Below are 20,082 nucleotides of genomic sequence, written 5' to 3' on the forward strand. Positions count from 1 at the left end.
GTTACAGCAGTGAGATGTGGAATATTGTCATTGTACAGTTACTGTTACAGTAGTGAGATGTGGAATATTGTCATTGTACAATAATGTCGCAGCAGTGTGATGTGGAATATTGTCATTGTACAGTGAATGTTACAGCAGTGATGTGGAATATTGTCATTGTACAGTGACTGTTACAGCAGTGTGATGTGGAATATTGTCATTGTACAGTAATGTCACAGCAGTGTGATGTGGAATATTGTCGTTGTACAGTGACTGTTACAGCAGTGATGTGGAATATTGTCATTGTACAGTGACTGTTACAGCAGTGTGATGTGGAGTATTGTCATTGTACAGTGACTGTTACAGCAGTGTGATGTGGAATATTGTCATTGTACAGTAATGTTACAGCAGTGTGATGTGGAATACTGTCATGGTACAGTGACTGTTACAGCAGTGATGTGGAATATTGTCATTGTACAGTGACTGTTACAGCAGTGTGATGTGGAATATTGTGATTGTACAGTAATGTTACAGCAGTGATGTGGAATATTGTCATTGTACAGTGAATGTTACAGCAGTGTGATGTGTAATATTGTCATTGTACAGTGACTGTTACAGCACTGTGATGTGGAATATTGTCATTGTACAGTTACTGTTACAGCAGTGTGATGTGGAGTATTGTCATTGTACAGTGAATGTTACAGCAGAGTGATGTGGAATATTGTCATTGTACAGTGAATGTTACAGCGGCGTGATGTGGAGTATTGTCATTGTACAGTGACTGTTACAGCAGTGTGATGTGGAATGTTGTCATTGTACGGTGAATGTTACAGCAGTGTGATGTGGAATATTGTCATTGTACAGTGACTGTTATAGCAGTGTGATGTGGAATATTGTCATTGTACAGTGACTGTTACAGTGTGATGTGGAGTATTGTCATTGTACAGTAATGTTACAGCAGTGAGATGTGGAATATTGTCATTGTACAGTAATGTTACAGCAGTGTGATGTGGAATATTGTCATTGTACAGTGACTGTTATAGCAGTGTGATGTGGAATATTGTCATTGTACAGTGACTGTTACAGTGTGATGTGGAATATTGTCATTGTACAGTAATGTTACAGCAGTGATGTGGAATATTGTCATTGTACAGTGACTGTTACAGCAGTGTGATGTGGAATATTGTCATTGTACAGTACTGTTACAGCAGTGTGATGTGGAGTATTGTCATTGTACAGTGACTGTTACAGCAGTGAGATGTGGAATATTGTCATTGTACAGTGACTGTTACAGCAGTGTGATGTGGAATATTGTCATTGTACAGTGACTGTTACAGCAGTGTGATGTGGAATATTGTCATTGTACAGTGAATGTTACAGCAGTGATGTGGAATATTGTCATTGTACAGTGAATGTTACAGCAGTGTGATGTGGAATATTGTCATTGTACAGTGAATGTTACAGCAGTGTGATGTGGAATATTGTCATTGTACAGTGACTGTTACAGCAGTGTGATGTGGAATATTGTCATTGTACAGTGACTGTTACAGCAGTGTGATGTGGAATATTGTCATTGTACAGTAATGTTACAGCAGTGATGTGGAGTATTGTCATTGTACAGTGACTGTTACAGCAGTGTGATGTGGAATATTGTCATTGTACAGTGACTGTTACAGCAGTGAGATGTGGAATATTGTCATTGTACAGTGACTGTTACAGTGTGATGTGGAGTATTGTCATTGTACAGTGACTGTTACAGCAGTGTGATGTGGAATATTGTCATTGTACAGTAATGGTACAGCAGTGTGATGTGGAATATTGTCATTGTACAGTGAATGTTACAGCAGTGATGTGGAGTATTGTCATTGTACAGTAATATTACAGCAGTGATGTGGAATATTGTCATTGTACAGTGGCTTACAGCAGTGTGATGTGGAGTATTGTCATTGTACAGTGACTGTTATAGCAGTGAGATGTGGAATATTGTCATTGTACAGTGACTGTTACAGCAGTGTGATGTGGAATATTGTCATTGTACAGTGACTGTTACAGTGTGATGTGGAGTATTGTCATTGTACAGTAATGTTACAGCAGTGAGATGTGGAATATTGTCGTTGTACAGTAATGTTACAGCAGTGTGATGTGGAATATTGTCATTGTACAGTGACTGTTACAGCAGTGAGATGTGGAATATTGTCATTGTACAGTGACTGTTACAGCAGTGTGATGTGGAATACTGTCATTGTACAGTGACTGTTACAGCAGTGTGATGTGGAGTATTGTCATTGTACAGTGACTGTTACAGCAGTGATGTGGAATATTGTCATTGTACAGTAATGTTACAGCAGTGTGATGTGGAATATTGTCATTGTACAGTGAATGTTACAGCAGTGTGATGTGGAATATTGTCATTGTACAGTGAATGTTACAGCAGTGTGATGTGGAGTATTGTCATTGTACAGTAATGTTACAGCAGTGTGATGTGGAATATTGTCATTGTACAGTAATGTTGCAGCAGTGTGATGTGGAATATTGTCATTGTACAGTAATGTTACAGCAGTGTGATGTGGAGTATTGTCATTGTACAGTGACTGTTGCAGCAGTGTGATGTGGAATATTGTCATTGTACAGTAAGCTTACAGCAGTGTGATGTGGAGTATTGTCATTGTACAGTGACTGTTACAGCAGTGTGATGTGGAATATTGTCATTGTACAGTGACTGTTACAGCAGTGTGATGTGGAATATTGTCATTGTACAGTAATGTTACAGCAGTGATGTGGAATATTGTCATTGTACAGTAATGTTACAGCAGTGTGATGTGGAGTATTGTACAGTAATGTTACAGCAGTGTGATATGGAATATTGTCATTGTACAGTGAGTGTTACAGCAGTATGATGTGGGGTATTTGTTACTCAGCCAATTTCTTATCCAAGTGCCTACCTTACCTTTTATTCCACGAGCTATAAATTTGTTGACAAGTCTGTTGTGTTGCACTTTTGAAAATGCATGTTCACCTCATCAACAGTGTTCCTCTCCAACCATCTCTGCCTCCCTAAGTAAGAGTTTGAAAATGTGTGGTATAAGTGACTATTGTCATGTGAGAGTACCTTTAAGAAATGGGGGTTTATAAAATAGCTGTAGTGAATGTACCTTTAAGAAATGGTTGTTTTATCAGTGATGTCAGAGTGTGGGTGGATCTGGGCTGTCTCTGCTTTTACTTCCGTTTTGGACTTGCAGCTACAGGGTGTGTTTAGTTTCATTTTAGATTTGGAGAAGCTGCAGTCACAGCAAGGTGTGTATGAGTCTCTGCAAGCTTATGAATGTTCATTTGGTGATTTCAAAGTGGTAACTGTTCTCAGTAGTGAAGTTAAACCTGATGCCTTTCTGTAAAAATAGTTATTTTTTGTTTTATTGATGTTGCAAGGAAAGACTAGTATTCTTTGGGGGATTTATTGGTGTTGATAGTTGTTGAGATGTTTACCGTGGGTTTATAAAGTGTTAACTGGTTTCATAAATAGTGTTTTAATTTAAAAGTACTGTAGATATCTGTTGCATCACACCTGCAGAATGGGCCTGTGTGCTCCCCATAACCACAATCTATTAAAAGTTGTGGGTCAGGTGAACTCCATGATACATTTTGGGGTTCTCTAAACCCTGGCCCATAACACTACCAGTCATTCAGTAGGGCGGCATGGTGACGCAATGGTTAGCACTACAGCCTCACAGCACCAGGGATCCTGATTCAATTTTGGCGTCCGGTGACTGTGGAGTTTGTACCTTCTCCCCCTGTCTGCATGGGTTTCCTCCCACAGTCCAAAGATGTGCAGATTAGGTGGGTTGGACGTGATCAGTTGCCCCTTAGGGATGTGTAGGTTAGGTTACGGGGATGTTGGGCTTGGATTAAGTGCTGTTTCAGAGGGCGGTGCAGACGTGATGGTCCAAATGGCCCCCTTCTGCACTGTAGGGATTCTATGATTCCATGAAGTCAGTTTGCTTAAGCATCCTCAATGTGAACTTTGGTGAAACCCCCTATTTAAATGCTTCCTTATTGGTCCCCGGTGGCTTTGATTAACCAGATAGCATAATTTTCTCTTAGAAACCGCTTGTGGCGAGTGTGTTTGTGGAAAGAAATTTGAGGTTTTCAGAAGTGAAAAAAGGGAGTAAGAACTGAAAATGCTGGCATGAAGAAACTTCCATCTAAAAAGCAACTTTTCTGTTGTATAGCAAAGCACTTCATGTCCTACAGCCACTTTTGACATGTGATTACTGTTAAGTGATGGGAGGAGCAATCTAGACTCATGGCACAGCTCTGTAGAGTGTATAGTGACAGAAGGATCTTGGGGTTCATGTGCCTGGATCTTTGAAGTTGCCAAGGATATGTTGAATGAGCAGTTGCCAAAATATATATGATCTTGGGCGTCATAATTGGAGGTAGTGAGTTTGAAAACAGCATTATAAAGCTCTGGTTGGGCCACAACTCGAATATTGCGTCCAATTCTGGTCACTACACCTTGGTAAGATGTGAACTTCCTGCAGAGGAGATTTCTAAATTTTGTTCCAGAGAGGAGGAGTTTTAGCTACTGTAAGAGTCCTTCCGGTTTGTTCCCTGTTTATTCCATTATTTCCCCTTTCTTTTGTTTTGCCGTTGCATTTTTCCATGGATGATTTTGTGGACCTATGACTTTATGGCAATGCAGCTTGTATGTAGCCTGTGCCTTTAAATTTAAGGAGAGGATTGCAGCAGCAGGAGACATCAGTGATAACAAGTGGTGATTGGATATTACTCATGGAATTTTTCTCAGAGGCACGGGTTTCTCTTTCAAATCTGCAAGCTGGAAGGAGGAATCTAACCACCTCACTTCAGAAAGATCCGGTTAATTCTCTCCAAAAGGCCACGGTGAGAATCTGATAACTCTCCAGAAAAGGCTGTGCAAGCCAAATCCAGAATCTGATAACTCTCTGCAAAAAGGCTAATGTGAAGCAGAGACCAGAGTCTGATAACTCTAAGATTATGCTGATGTAAAGCCCCCAGTACCTCCTGGAAAAGCTGTGAGTAAGCTATACCGCTGAACTGCAAAGAAGACCGTTACAAGCCATAGGCCAGAGACTTTAAACCACACTCATTCTGTGAAGAGAGTGCACGGAAGAACTTGTCATCTGAAGCAAGGACTCATCCTTTGACCTTAATCCTTATTATTGTTCTCCCTTTCCTTCCCCTATGTGTTTGTCTGCCATATGTGTGTGGGTAGAGGGCGGGGAGATTAAGGAGGGTCAGGTGTTAAAGGATATTTAAACAACTGTATTCACTGCATATTTAATATTTGTTCTAGTTATAGATAAGCTTACAAACCTGGTGACTGTAATGATTGGATTTGTTTATTGTCACGTGTACCGAGGTGCAGTGAAAAGTATTTTTCTGCGAGCAGCTCAAACAGATCATTTAGTACATGAAAACAAAGTAAAAAGAAAATATGTAACAGGGCAACACAAGGTACACAATGTAAATACATAGACACTGGCATCAGGTGAAGCATACAGGGGTGTAATATTAATCAGGTCAGTCCATAAGAGGGCCGTTTAGGAGTCTGGTAACAGCGGGGAAGAAGCTGTTTTTGAATCTGTTAGTGCGTATACTCAGACTTTTGTATTTCCTACCCGATGGAAGAAGTTGAAAGAGTGAGCAAGCCGGGTGGGAGGGGTCTTTGATTATGTGTCTGCTTCCTACAGGTGGTGTAATCAGAGTCGATGGATGGGAGGCAGGTTTGTGTGATGGACTGGGTTGTGTTCACGACTTTCTGAAGTTTCTTGCGGTCCTGGGCCGAGCAGTTGCCATACCAGGCTGTGATGCAGCTAGACAGGATGCTTTCTATGGTACATCTGTAAAAGTTGGTAAGAGTCACTGTGGACATGCCAAATTTCCTTAGTTTCCTGAGGAAGTGTAGGCTCTGTTTTGCTTTCTTGGTGGTAACATTGATGTGAGTGATAGACCAGGATAGATTTTTGGTGATGTGCATCCCATGGATTTTGAAACTGCTAACCATCTCCACCTCGGCCCCATTGATGCTGACAGGGGTGTGTACAGTACTTTGCTTCCTGAAGTCAATGACCAGCTCTTTAGTTTTGCTGGCATTGAGGGAGAGATTGTTGTCACTGCACCACTCCACTAGGTTCTCTATCTCCCTCCTGTATTCTGACTCGTCGTTATTCGAGATGTGACCCACGATGGTAGCAAACTTGTAGATGGAGTTGGAACCAAATTTTGCCACGTGGTCGTGTGTGTACAGGGAGTATAGAAGGGTGCTAATTACGCAACCTTGTGGGGCCCCAGAATTGAGGACTACCGTGGAGGAGGTGTTGGGCAGCCTAGGACCAAAGATTTCAGGAATTTCTATCAGAATTATTGGTTAATTAACTTGTGTTGTGACTCCAGGGTCTGTGGGACTGGAATTGACCGCGCATTAACCTAGGATGCCATAACCGTACGAGATTAGGTTCGGCAAGTTGGAGTTGTCACCTTGGAGCAGAGGTGTACAAGATTATAGCAGGTTTAGATAAGGTCGTCAAAAGCTGTTCCATTATGGGGCGGTGCAGTGGGTAGCACTGTTGCCTCACAGCACCGAGGACCCAGATTTGATCCCATCACTGTCCATGTGGAGTTTGTACATTCTCCCCGTGTTTTCGTGGGTTTTGCCCCACAACCCAAAGATATGCAGGGTAGGGGGATAGGCCACGCTAAATTGCCCCTTAAGTGGAAAAAAATTGGGAAATCAAAATTTATTTAAAAAAAGAGCTGTTCCACTATTTACACAGTGAGTGGTAATCACCTGGAACTTGCCCTCTGAGGGTAGTGGAAACAGGATGTTGAGCGATTTTGAAAAAAAAATAGACATGTACTTGATGAAGAACTATGGGGATAAAACAAGGAGATGGGTCTGATTGATTCCTCAACAGAACCACATGGGCTCGATGGGCCAAATAGTCCCATTCATTCCTGTACTGACTAGTGCTTTCATATGCCACATTTCCAGAAACAGGAAGTCAGATGATGGACTAGTTGGTCTGTTTTTGCTCATATTGCCTTTTTGAAAAGTGCTATAGGATCTTTTTATGTCCACCAGATCAGACAGAAGGGACCCAAGTTTAACCTTTTGTTTGAAGGGCATCACCTCTGAAAATGTAGCGGTGCTTCAGTGCTCCACTGAAGTGTCAGCCTGATTAAATCCTGGAGGATCTGGAGCTCCTAATGAGGCAGGAAATAAATAGCAGGGGTGGTAGAATCTTTAAAGCATAAGACCATTTGTGGATCGCTTCGAGGAGACAAGAAAATGATGAATTTGCAATGAATCTGAGGTGGAGACATGCATAACTTTATGTAGATTTGTATTTCTTGTAGTTACAGGAAGCCCTTTCTGGTGCCAAAGCAAATGAAGAAAGATTGTTCGCAGATGTCCAATCCGTACAAGAAGAAAATGCTATGCTTAAACAGAGCAAAAGTCAGGTGAATATACTTTGCTGATCAGAATCTAGGGACTCGTGTAGAATATTTGTAGGTCGTTTACAAAGGTCTTGTTTTGCGGGTTTACAGCTTCTGCAAGAGGCGGAGGGCTGGAGTGAGCGGCACAGTGAGCTTAACGAGCAGATCCGACTCTGCCAGAAAGCTCAGAGAGACCTGGAGGGAATGCTGGCTTACAAGGACAATGAAATCGAGGTATGTGAAAACAGATATCAACTGATCATTTTAATGAATTCGGTGTATCGATGCATGTAATCTTTAATTCAATTTCTTCATGAAGTAAAAGCTAATAGACCAAAGCCCGAAATGGATGATCCGATCAAGGTTGAAAAGTTGAAATTAGCTGGCGCAAGCTTGAATATTAAAATTGCAGATTATAAGATGAAGCACTGAATATGAGGGAAATTAGCTTTTTGCAGTATTGAGGTTCTGGAAAAAGGTTGAGGGATGAAGTCTGCAATAAATCATTTGGGAGCATAGTTTCATATATTCAAATGCAAGTACCCAGCTGTTCACTTTTTATCTGTCTCTCTTTCTGTCTTTCTGTGCCTGTCTGTCTGTCTCTGCCTAACTGACTATCTCTCTCTGCCTGACTGCCTCTCTCTCTCTCTAACTCTCTGTCTCTCTCTAACTCTCTGTCTCTGTCTCTCTCTGTGCCTGTCTGTCTCTGTCTCTCTCTAACTGTCTGTCTCTGTCTCTCTGTGCCTGTCTGTCTCTGTCTCTCTGTGCCTGTCTGTCTCTGTCTCTCTGTGCCTGTCTGTCTCTGTCTCTCTGTGCCTGTCTGTCTCTCTGTGCCTGTCTGTCTGTCTCTCTGTGCCTGTCTGTCTGTCTCTCTGTGCCTGTCTGTCTCTGTCTCTCTGTGCCTGTCTGTCTCTGTCTCTCTGTGCCTGTCTGTCTCTGTCTCTCTGTGTCTGTCTCTCTCTCTCTGTGCCTGTCTGTCTCTGTCTCTCTCTGTGTCTGTCTGTCTCTGTCTCTCTGTGCCTGTCTGTCTCTGTCTCTCTGTGCCTGTCTGTCTCTCTCTGCCTGTCTGTCTCTGTCTCTCTCTGCCTGTCTGTCTCTCTCTCTCTGCCTGTCTGTCTCTCTCTCTCTGTGTCTGTCTGTCTCTGTCTCTCTGTGCCTGTCTGTCTCTCTGTGCCTGTCTGTCTGTCTCTCTGCCTGTCTGTCTCTGTCTCTCTGTGCCTGTCTGTCTCTGTCTCTCTGTGCCTGTCTGTCACTCTGTGCCTGTCTGTCTCTCTGTGCCTGTTTGTCTCTGTCTCTCTGTGCCTGTCTGTCTCTCTCTGTGCCTGTCTGTCTCTGTCTCTCTGTGCCTGTCTGTCTCTGTCTCTCTGTGCCTGTCTGTGTCTCTGTGCCTGTCTGTCTCTCTGTGCCTGTCTGTGTCTCTGTGCCTGTCTGTCTCTCTGTGCCTGTCTGTCTCTCTGTGCCTGTCTGTCTCTCTGTGCCTGTCTGTCTCTCTGTGCTGGTCTGTCTCTCTGTGCTTGTCTGTCTCTCTCTGTGCCTGTCTGTCTCTGTCTCTCTGTGCCTGTCTGTCTCTGTCCCTCTGTGCCTGTCTATCTCTGTCCCTCTGTGCCTGTCTGTCTGTCTCTCTGTGCCTGTCTGTCTCTGTCTCTCTGTGCCTGTCTGTCTGTCTCTCTGTGCCTGTCTGTCTGTCTCTCTGTGCCTGTCTGTCTGCCTCTCTGTGCCTGTCTGTCCGTCTCTCTGTGCCTGTCTGTCTCTGTCTCTCTGTGCCTGACAGTCTCTGTCTCTCTGTGCCTGTCTGTCTGTCTCTCTGTGCCTGTCTGTCTGTCTCTCTGTGCCTGTCTGTCTCTGTCTCTCTGTAACTGTCTGTCTCTGTCTCTCTGTGCCTGTCTGTCTCTCTGTGCCTGTCTGTCTCTGTCTCTCTGTGCCTGGCTGTCTCTGTCTCTCTGTGCCTTTCTGTCTCTGTCTCTCTGTGCCTGTCTGTCTCTCAGTGCCTGTCTGTCTCTATCTCTCTGTGCCTGGCTGTCTCTGTCTCTCTGTCTCTCTGTGCCTGTCTGTCTCTCTGTGCCTGTCTGTCTCTGTCTCTCTGTGCCTGTCTGTCTCTGTCTCTCTGTGCCTGTCTGTCTGTCTCTCTGTGCCTGTCTGTCTCTGTCTCTCTGTGCCTGTCTGTCTCTGTCTGTCTCTGTCTCTCTGTGCCTGTCTGTCTCTGTCTCTCTGTGCCTGCCTGTCTCTGTCTCTCTGTGTCTGTCTGTCTCTCTCTGTGCCTCTCTGTCTCTGTCTCTCTGTGCCTCTCTGTCTCTCTGTGCCTGTCTGTCTCTGTCTCTCTCTGTGTCTGTCTGTCTCTCTCTCTCTGTGCCTGTCTGTCTCTGTCTCTCTCTGTGTTTTTCTGTCTCAGTCTCTCTGTGCCTGTCTGTCTCTCTGTGCCTGTCTGTCTCTCTGTGCCTGTCTGTCTCTGTCTCTCTGTGCCTGTCTGTCTCTGTCTCTCTGTGCCTGTCTGTCTCTGTCTCTCTGTGCCTGACTGTCTCTGTCTCTCTGTGCCTGACTGTCTCTGTCTCTCTCTGTGCCTGTCTGTTTCTGTCTCTCTCTGTGCCTGTCTGTTTCTGTCTCTCTCTGTGCCTGTCTGTCTCTGTCTCTCTCTGTGCCTGTCTGTCTCCCTCTGTGCCTGTCTGTCTCTGTCCCTCTGTGCCTGTCTGTCTCTGTCTCTATGTGCCTGTCTGTCTCTATCTCTCTGTGCCTGTCTGTCTCTGTCTCTGTGTCTGTCTGTCTCTGTCTCTCTGTGCCTGCCTGTCTCTCTCTGCCTGTCTGTCTCGGTCTCTGTGCCTGTCTGTCTCTGTCTCTCTGTACCTGCCTGTCTCTGTCTCTCTCTGTGCCTGTCTGTCTCTGTCTCTCTCTCTGTGCCTGTCTGTCTCTTGTCTCTCTCTCTGTGCCTGTCTGTCTCTCTCTGCCTGTCTGTCTCTGTCTCTCTGCCTGTCTGTGTCTCTGTGCCTGTCTGTCTCTGTCTCTCTCTGTGCCTGTCTGTCTCTGTCTCTCTGTGCCTGTTTGTCTCTGTCTCTCTGTGCCTGTTTGTCTCTGTCTCTCTCTGTGCCTGCCTGTCTCTCTCTCTCTGTGCCTGTCTCTGTCTCTCTCTGTGCCTGCCTGTCTCTCTGTGCCTGTCTGTCTGTCTCTCTGTGCCTGTCTGTCTCTGTCTCTCTCTATGCCTGTCTGTCTCTGTCTCTCTGTGCCTGTCTGCCTCTGTCTCTCTGTGCCTGTCTGTCTCTGTCTTTCTCTGTGCCTGTCTGTCTCTGTCCCTCTGTGCCTGCCTGTCTCTGTCTCTCTGTGCCTGTCTGTCTCTGTCTCTCTGTGTCTGTCTGTCTCTGTCTCTCTGTGCCTGCCTGTCTCTGTCTCTCTCTGTGCCTGTCTGTCTCTCTCTGCCTGTGTGTCTCTGTCTCTCTGCCTGTCTGTCTCTCTGTGCCTGTCTGTCTCTGTCTCTCTCTGTGCCTGTCTGTCTCTGTCTCTCTGTGCCTGTTTGTCTCTGTCTCTCTGTGCCTGTTTGTCTCTGTCTCTCTCTGTGCCTGCCTGTCTCTGTCTCTTTCTGTGCCTGTCTGTCTCTGTCTCTCTGTGCCTGTCTCTGTCTCTCTCTGTGCCTGTCTGTCTCTGTGTCTCTGTGCCTGTCTGTCTCTGTCTCCCTGTGCCTGTCTGTCTCTGTCTCTCTGTGCCTGTCTGTCTCTGTCTCTCTCTGTGCCTGACTGTCTCTGTCTCTCTCTGTGCCTGTCTGTCTCTGGCTCTCTCTGTGCCTGTCTGTCTCTGGCTCTCTCTGTGCCTGTCTGTCTCTGGCTCTCTCTGTGCCTGTCTGTCTCTGGCTCTCTCTGTGCCTGTCTGTCTCTGGCTCTCTCTGTGCCTGTCTGTCTCTGGCTCTCTCTGTGCCTGTCTGTCTCTGGCTCTCTCTGTGCCTGTCTGTCTCTGGCTCTCTCTGTGCCTGTCTGTCTGTCTCTCTGTGCCTGTCTGTCTCTGTCTTTCTGTGCCTGTCTGTCTCTGTCTCTCTGTGCCTGTCTGTCTCTGTCTCTCTGTGCCTGTCTGTCTCTGTCTCTCTGTGCCTGTCTGTCTCTGTCTCTCTGTGCTTGTCTGTCTCTGTCTCTCTCTGTGCCTGCCTGTCTCTGTCTCTCTGTGCCTGTCTGTCTCTCTGTGCCTGTCTGTCTCTGTCTCTCTCTGTGCCTGTCTGTCTCTGTCTCTCTCTCTCTGTGCCTGTCTGTCTCTCTCTCTCTGTGCCTGTCTGTCTCTCTCTCTCTGTGCCTGTCTCTGTCTCTCTGTGCCTGTCTGTCTCTGTCTCTCTGTGCCTGTCTCTGTCTCTCTGTGCCTGTCTGTCTCTCTGTGCCTGTCTCTGTCTCTCTGTGCCTGTCTGTCTCTCTCTCTCTGTGCCTGTCTGTCTGTCTCTCTGTAACTGTCTGTCTCTGTCTCTCTGTGCCTGTCTGTCTCTGTCTCTCTGTACCTGTCTGTCTCTGTCTCTCTGTGCCTGTCTGTCTCTCTCTGTGCCTGTCTGTCTCTCTCTGTGCCTGTCTGTCTCTCTGTGCCTGTCTGTCTGTCTCTCTGTGCCTGTCTGTCTGTCTCTCTGTGCCTGTCTGTCTCTGTCTCTCTGTGCCTGTCTGTCTCTGTCTCTCTGTGCCTGTCTGTCTCTGTCTCTCTCTCTGTGCCTGTCTGTCTCTCTGTGCCTGTCTGTCTGTCTCTCTGTGCCTGTCTGTCTGTCTCTCTGTGCCTGTCTGTCTCTGTCTCTCTGTGCCTGTCTGTCTCTGTCTCTCTATGCCTGTCTGTCTCTGGCTCTCTCTGTGCCTGTCTGTCTCTGGCTCTCTCTGTGCCTGTCTGTCTCTGGCTCTCTCTGTGCCTGTCTGTCTCTGGCTCTCTCTGTGCCTGTCTGTCTCTGGCTCTCTCTGTGCCTGTCTGTCTCTGGCTCTCTCTGTGCCTGTCTGTCTCTGGCTCTCTCTGTGCCTGTCTGTCTCTGGCTCTCTCTGTGCCTGTCTGCCTGTCTGTCTCTGTCTCTCTGTCTCTGTCTCTCTGTGCCTGTCTGTCTCTGTCTCTCTGTGCCTGTCTGTCTCTGTCTCTCTGTGCCTGTCTGTCTCTGTCTCTCTGTGCTTGTCTGTCTCTGTCTCTCTCTGTGCCTGCCTGTCTCTGTCTCTCTGTGCCTGTCTGTCTCTCTGTGCCTGTCTGTCTCTGTCTCTCTCTGTGCCTGTCTGTCTCTGTCTCTCTCTCTCTGTGCCTGTCTGTCTCTCTCTCTCTGTGCCTGTCTCTGTCTCTCTGTGCCTGTCTGTCTCTGTCTCTCTGTGCCTGTCTCTGTCTCTCTGTGCCTGTCTGTCTCTCTGTGCCTGTCTCTGTCTCTCTGTGCCTGTCTGTCTCTCTCTCTCTGTGCCTGTCTGTCTGTCTCTCTGTAACTGTCTGTCTCTGTCTCTCTGTGCCTGTCTGTCTCTGTCTCTCTGTACCTGTCTGTCTCTGTCTCTCTGTGCCTGTCTGTCTCTCTCTGTGCCTGTCTGTCTCTCTCTGTGCCTGTCTGTCTCTCTGTGCCTGTCTGTCTGTCTCTCTGTGCCTGTCTGTCTGTCTCTCTGTGCCTGTCTGTCTGTCTCTCTGTGCCTGTCTGTCTCTGTCTCTCTGTGCCTGTCTGTCTCTGTCTCTCTGTGCCTGTCTGTCTCTGTCTCTCTCTCTGTGCTTGTCTGTCTCTCTGTGCCTGTCTGTCTGTCTCTCTGCCTGTCTGTCTGTCTCTCTGTGCCTGTCTGTCTCTGTCTCTCTGTGCCTGTCTGTCTCTGTCTCTCTGTGCCTGTCTGTTTCTGTCTCTCTCTGCGCCTGTCTGTCTCTGTCTCTCTGTGCCTGTCTGTCTCTGGCTCTCTCTGTGCCTGTCTGTCTCTGGCTCTCTCTGTGCCTGTCTGTCTCTGTCCCTCTGTGCCTGTCTGTCTCTGGCTCTCTCTGTGCCTGTCTGTCTCTCTGTGACTGTCTGTCTCTGTCTCTCTGTGCCTGTCTGTCTCTGGCTCTCTCTCTGCCTGTTTGTCTCTGTCTCTCTCTGTGCCTGTCTGTCTCTGTCCCTCTGTGCTTGTCTGTCTCTGTCTCTCTCTGTGCCTGTCTGTCTCTCTGTGCCTGTCTGTCTCTGTCTCTCTGTGCCTGTCTGTCTCTGTCTCTCTGTACCTGTCTGTCTCTGTCTCTCTGTGCCTGTCTGTCTCTGTCTCTCTGTGCCTGTCTGTCTCTGTCTCTCTGTGCCTGTCTGTCTCTGTCTCTCTGTACCTGTCTGTCTCTGTCTCTCTGTGCCTGTCTGTCTCTGGCTCTCTCTGTGCCTGTCTGTCTGTCTCTCTGTGCCTGTCTGTCTCTGTCTCTCTGTGCCTGTCTGTCTCTGTCTCTCTCTGTGCCCGTCAGTCTCTCTGTGCCTGTCTGTCTCTCTGTGCCTGTCTGTCTCTGTCTCTCTGTGCCTGTCTGTCTCTGGCTCTCTCTGTGCCTGTCTGTCTGTCTCTCTGTGTCTGTCTGTCTCTCTCTCTCTGTGTCTGTCTGTCTCTGTCTCTCTGTGCCTGTCTGTCTCTGTCTCTCTGTGCCTGTCTGTCTCTGGCTCTCTCTGTGCCTGTCTGTCTCTGGCTCTCTCTGTGCCTGTCTGTCTCTGGCTCTCTCTGTGCCTGTCTGTCTCTGGCTCTCTCTGTGCCTGTCTGTCTCTGGCTCTCTCTGTGCCTGTCTGTCTCTGGCTCTCTCTGTGCCTGTCTGTCTCTGGCTCTCTCTGTGCCTGTCTGTCTCTGTCTCTCTCTGTGCCTGTCTGTCTCTCTCTGTGCCTGTCTGTCTCTGTCCCTCTGTGCTTGTCTGTCTCTGTCTCTCTGTGCAAAAAGGATTGGCACAAGGTATTTTTAAAACCGTTGCTAAATGTTATGGTTTATCAAGATGGTGCTGCGGAATGGACTATTGCCTCCAAGTTTGGGTGCCCAATATCTGTTCTGAGGTTCAGTCATTAGTTACTAAATATTGCACCCTCTTCTATCTAGCAATGTGCTGCAACTTCCAAGCTTAGCAGAGTTACCTTCCCCTTTCCCCACTGTTGCAATATGACTTGTGTGGAGCATTAAAACAGACATAGATCTTTTTCGGCTATTTCTATACTTTATAACACACTAACTACTTCCTTTAGGATAATGTTAAAAGGCATTTCACTTAGGATCCTTCAAAACAAAAGACATCAATTTGTTTCCTTTTGGTCTGAACTTGGATCAAGAAGGTTAAAAATTAGTTTATAACCCACCTTTTAGGCATTTGAACTTGCACCCATCTTGCTGTTGTTTTCTCCTGGTAATGTAACCTTTCTCATTCTTCCCCAACATCCAGGTATTGACAGACTGTGTGATGCAGCTTAGGCAGTTTGACACGGAGTCTGACATTGAAGATAATGGGTGGGGTAAAGAAGTGGATGGTGAAGTGGCTAATGGAGAGCTGCCAGGTAAAAGCAGTGATCTATTTTTACTCGAGTGTCCTGATAAAATACTGTCCTGAATTTTAGTGTCTCTTCGGGGCAGCACGGTGGCGCAGTGGTTAGTATTGTTGCCTCATGGCGCCGAGGTCCTAGGTTCGATCCTGGCTCTGGGTCACTGTCCGTGTGGAGTTTGCACATTCTCCCCGTGTTTGCGTGGGTTTCGCCCCCACAACCCAAAGATGTGCAGGTTAGGTGGGTTGGCCATGCTAAATTGCTCCTTAATTGGAGAAATGAATTGGGTACTCTAAATTTTAAAAAAAATTTAGTGTCTCTTCAGATTTCAAAATTGGGTTTGAACAAGCCAACTCTTCTCCATTGTAATATTGACTGGGATAGTAATAGTGCAAGAAGCAGAATTTCTGGATGTTTTCAGGAGAATGTTCTCAATGCGTATGGCCCAGTGAGGAAGGAAGAGTTGCTGGATCTGGTTCTTGTGAATGAAGTGGATTAGGTGTCAGTAGGAGAACATTCAGGGATAGTGAGGAGATAATAAATATAATATTACAAGGTATAGGTTAGAAATGGAAATGATAAAGGTGGGTGAGAATTATTATCAAAGATTAGCAGGCATAACTATTTGAACAAAGGGCTGCTTTTACAGAAGAGATAGAGTATTGGGTACAGTCTTGGTACATTCCCCTGAATGGAGTAGGTAGGACAATCAAAGCCAGAGCTCCCTGGATGGCAAAAGAAAGAGAATAAGATGAAGTAGAAAAGAGGTGATGATGACAAATGTTGGGTTGATTATACAAATGGAAACTAGGTTGAATATAGAAAATTCAGAGAGGAAGCAAAGAGAGTGTGAGAAGAGACTGGCAGCTAATACAAAAGAGAATCCCAAAATTTTTGTTGGCATACAGAAAGTAAAAATGATAAAAGGAGGAGTGTGATTGATTCGGGACCAGAACGGGGGATTTATGCATGGAGGCGGAGGGCATGGCTGAGATACTAAATGAATATTTTGCATTGGATGTTACCAAGAAAGATGCTGCTGCCCATGTCATACTGAAAGGAGAGATTGTTGAGACACAGGTAGTTAAGAGGATGTATTAGAAAGGCTGGCTGTAGTTCAAATTGTAAAGGCACTAGGACTGGATGAGCTGCATCCAAGGATATGGTGGGAAGTAATGATGGAAATTATGGAGGGGCTGCCATAATCTTCCAATTTTACTTAGATACAGGGATGGTGCCAGATAACTAGAGAATTTTGGATGTTACATCCCCCTCCACCCCACACCCCAATGGTGTCAGGATAAGCCCTGCAACTACAGGTCAGGCAATTTCACCTCTACCATTGGAAAGCTTTTAGAAATGATTATCTGTACAAAATTATGTCACTTGGACAAATGTAAATTAATTAAAGAAAGCCAGCACCAATTTGTTACGGGCAAATGGTATTTAGTTAACTTGATTGTGTTTTGATGAGGCAAGAATTGACAGGGGTCATACATCTGAAGCAGTGTAAATGGACTTTCAAAAGGTGTTTTCGTTAAAATTTAGAGTACCCAATTCTTTTTTTTCCAATTAAGGGGCAATTTAGTGTGGCCAATTCACCTCTTTGGGTTGTGGGAGTGAGACCCACGCAGACACGGGGAGAATGTGTAAACTCCACATGGACAGTGACCCAGGGCCTGGATCAAACCCGGGTCCTCAGCACCGTGAGGCAGCAGGGCTAACCACTAGGCCACCATGCTGCCCTCAAAAGCTGTTTTTATAGTGGGCTTGTCAGCAAAGCTGAAGCCCATGGAATAAAAAGCAAAATGGAGTAGTGGTGAGCAGTTGTTATTCAAATTGGGGAAACTAGGTAGTGGGATTCCTAATGGGTTGGTATGAGGAACACTGCTTTTCTCCATCTGTCTTCATGTTCAAGGCATAGTTTCAAAGCTTGAGGATGACACAAAGCATGGTATTGTGAACTCCGAGGAGGCTAGTGATCGACTTCAAGGGGACGTGGGCTGGTGGAATGAGCAGATGAATTTTAATGTAGAGAAATGCATAGTGAGAAGAATGAAGAGAGCCAATCTAAAATAAAATGCGCACTTCTGAAAGAGGTGCAGGACAGGGACCCGGGGGTGTATGTGCATAAAACATTGAAGGTGGCAGGCAGGTTGAGAAAGTGGTGAATAAAGCATTAATAGATAGGGGACAGAATGCAAAGCCAAAGTGGGTTCAGCCTCAGTTGTATTATTGTGTCCAGTTCTGGGCACCACACTGTGAAGGCGTTAGAGTGGGTGCAGAAAGTATGAGTATGAGACTGGTTCCAGGGATCAACGACTTCAGTTTTGTGGCTGATTGGGGAAATTTGGTGGGTGTCCCTGGTGAAGAGGTTGAGAAGAAATTTGATGGATGTGTTCAAAAACATTGGGGGAGGGGGGCAGGGGGTTCTGGACAGAGGAGAACCAGAGGACGCAGATTTAAGGTGTTTGGAAAGAACCAAAAGCCCAAGGAAAAGCTCTGTCTGTACAACTGCCATAAAGACGTTGTGGGCTCTGACCACTATGTAACTCTAGGGTAAGGTAGTGCAGCCAACCCTTGTGTGAAAAAGCCTTGCATGTAACAACTGACTGTGTAAATTTGCTAATTTAAAAAAAATCTAAATTCAGGAAATGTGTTGCAGACTGTTGATATCTGAAAACAGAACTGACAAATTAGCTTTTTAGTTAAAAACCCTGTGGCAACTTTGACAGTTTGGCTGTCAAAAAAAGATTGCCTTTCAGTCAAAAAGTAGTGCCTTCAAGCCACAATTCAAGGTCTTGATTCCATAATCTAGACTAGTACTGCAGTACAGTCCTGAGGGAGTGCTGAATACTCAGAGGTACCATCTCTCTAACCAGCCTTTTAAGCTGAGATATTCTGTGTCTGTTCTTTTTTTATTTAAAAGAATTTTTAAAAAAAATACTTTTATTCAAGTTTTAACATTTTTACATTTAACACTCACATTACAAAACAAAATAAACCCAAAACCAACACCCCTCCGCACCCTTACACTTTTTAAAATAAATGTTCTTATTGGGTTTTTGAACAAGGTATAATTACTGTTATGTACACAGAATAAGAAACATATATATATATACACACATATTTAGAAGAGAAGGGCACACCCCAACATAGAATACAATAAACTATGAAATAGCTGGTGGGGTACTGTGCACCAGCTCGACAGCGGCAGCTCTGTGCATCTGGCCGCATTATTTACACCACGTAAGTTCGCGACTGTTTACGGGGGAGTGGGGTGGGGGGGGAAGGGAGGGCAGGGGTGGCGGGGACTGGGGGGAGCAAATATACATTTGGGTGCCGGGGAGATAACCACAGTGTGCGACACCTGGCCGGGTCACGTGCCGCTGTCGCCCGCCTCTCCCGGACGGCTCTCGCCGCTGTCCCCTGCTCGCCTCCACTGCTCGCCTCCACTGCTCCTCCCGTCCTCCATCCCCAACCTCCTCGTTCCCTGCTCCTGGAGATGTCATGCACATTTTGGATTCTGTGTCTGTTCTGATGGGTCAGGCAGGGAATTGAAGATCCAGTGGGAAGAAGAACAGCGAGCTCCGGCTGGTCAATGATTTCAGTCAACCAGAGACACCCAAAAACAGATGTAGTTGTTGATCTTCAACTGAGAAATCTTTCAGTGCACACCCTCCAGTGGAAGACCCAAATAACATGCCAGTGACTGATAGAAATGAGGCTATGACAGGTGAGGATCTTGAGAGGATTGTTATCACTAAGGAGGTAGTGATGGGCAAGCTAATGGGGCTAAAGGCAGACAAGTCTCCTGGCCCTGATGGAATGCATCCCAGAGTGCTAAAAGAGATGGCTAGGGAAATTGCAAATGCACTAGTGATAATTTACCGAAATTCACTAGACTCTGGGGTGGTCCCGGTGGATTTGAAATTGGCAAACGTGACACCACTGTTTAAAAAAGGAGGTAGACAGAGAGCGGGTAATTATTAGGCCAGTGAGCTTAACTTCAGTAGTAGGGAAGATGCTGGAATCTATCATCAAGGAAGAAATAGCGAGGCATCTGGATAGAAATTGTCCCATTGGGCAGACGCACCATGGGTTCATAAAGGGCAGGTCATGCCTAACTAATTTAGTGGAATTTTTTGAGGACATTACCAGTGCGGTAGATAACGGGGAGCCAATGGATGTGGTATATCTGGATTTCCAGAAAGCCTTTGACAAGGTGCCACACAAAAGGTTGCTGCATAAGATATAGGTGCATGGTATTAAGGGTAAAGTAGTAGCATGGATAGAGGATTGGTTAATTAATAGAAAGCAAAGAGTGGGGATTAATGGGTGTTTCTCTGGTTGGCAATCAGTAGCTAGTGGTATCCCTCAGGGATCAGTGTTGGGCCCACAATTGTTCACAATTTACATAGATGATTTGGAGTTGGGGACCAAGGGCAATGTGTCCAAGTTTGCAGATGACACTAAGATGAGTGGTAAAGCGAAAAGTGCAGAGGATACTGGAAGTCTGCAGAGGAATTTGGCTAGCTTAAGTGAATGGACTAGGGTCTGGCAGATGGAATACAATGTTGACAAATGTGAGGTTATCCATTTTGGTAGGAATAACAGCAAACAGGATTATTATTTAAATGATAAAATATTAAAACATGCTGTTGTGCCTAGAGACCTGGATCTGCTAGTGCATGAGTCGCAAAAAATTGGTTTACAGGTGCAACAGATGCTTAAGAAGTCAAATGGAGTTTTGTCCTTCATTGCCAGAGGGATGGAGTTTAAGACGAGGGCGGTTATGCTGCAATTGTATACGGTGTTAGTGAGGCCACACCTGGAGAATTGTGTTCAGTTTTGGTCGTCTTACTTGAGAAAGGACGTACTGGCGCTGGAGGGTGTGCAGAGGAGATTCACTAGGTTAATCCCAGAGCTGAAGGGTTTGGATTACAAGAAGAGGTTGAGTAGACTGGGATTGTACTCGTTGGAATTTAGAAGGGTGAGGGGGGATCTTATAGAAACATATAAAATTATGAAGGGAATAGATAGGATAGATGCGGGCAGGTTGTTTCCACTGGCGGGTGAAAGCAGAACTAGGGGGCATAGCCTCAAAATAAGGGGTAGTAGATTTAGGACTGAGTTTAGGAGGAACTTCTTCACCCAAAGGGTTGTGAATCTATGGAATTTCTTGCCCAGCGAAGCGGTAGAGGCTCCTTCATTAATTTTTTTTT

At 45.9% G+C, this 20,082-nt stretch overlaps 1 protein-coding gene across 1 annotated transcript in view; it reads left to right on the forward strand.

Moving 5' to 3' along the window:
- mia3 (MIA SH3 domain ER export factor 3) overlaps positions 1 to 20,082 on the forward strand; it is a 198,645-nt gene that overhangs the window by 100,052 nt on the left and 78,511 nt on the right. Inside the window, exons 13-15 of the mRNA XM_038798968.1 lie at positions 7,375 to 7,479; positions 7,567 to 7,689; positions 14,761 to 14,872. Of these exons, the coding sequence (XP_038654896.1) occupies positions 7,375 to 7,479; positions 7,567 to 7,689; positions 14,761 to 14,872 (340 nt within the window). The remainder of the gene's footprint in view (positions 1 to 7,374; positions 7,480 to 7,566; positions 7,690 to 14,760; positions 14,873 to 20,082) is intronic.

Source organism: Scyliorhinus canicula, chromosome 6 (genome assembly GCF_902713615.1).
Source record: "Scyliorhinus canicula chromosome 6, sScyCan1.1, whole genome shotgun sequence".
NCBI lineage: Eukaryota > Metazoa > Chordata > Chondrichthyes > Carcharhiniformes > Scyliorhinidae > Scyliorhinus > Scyliorhinus canicula.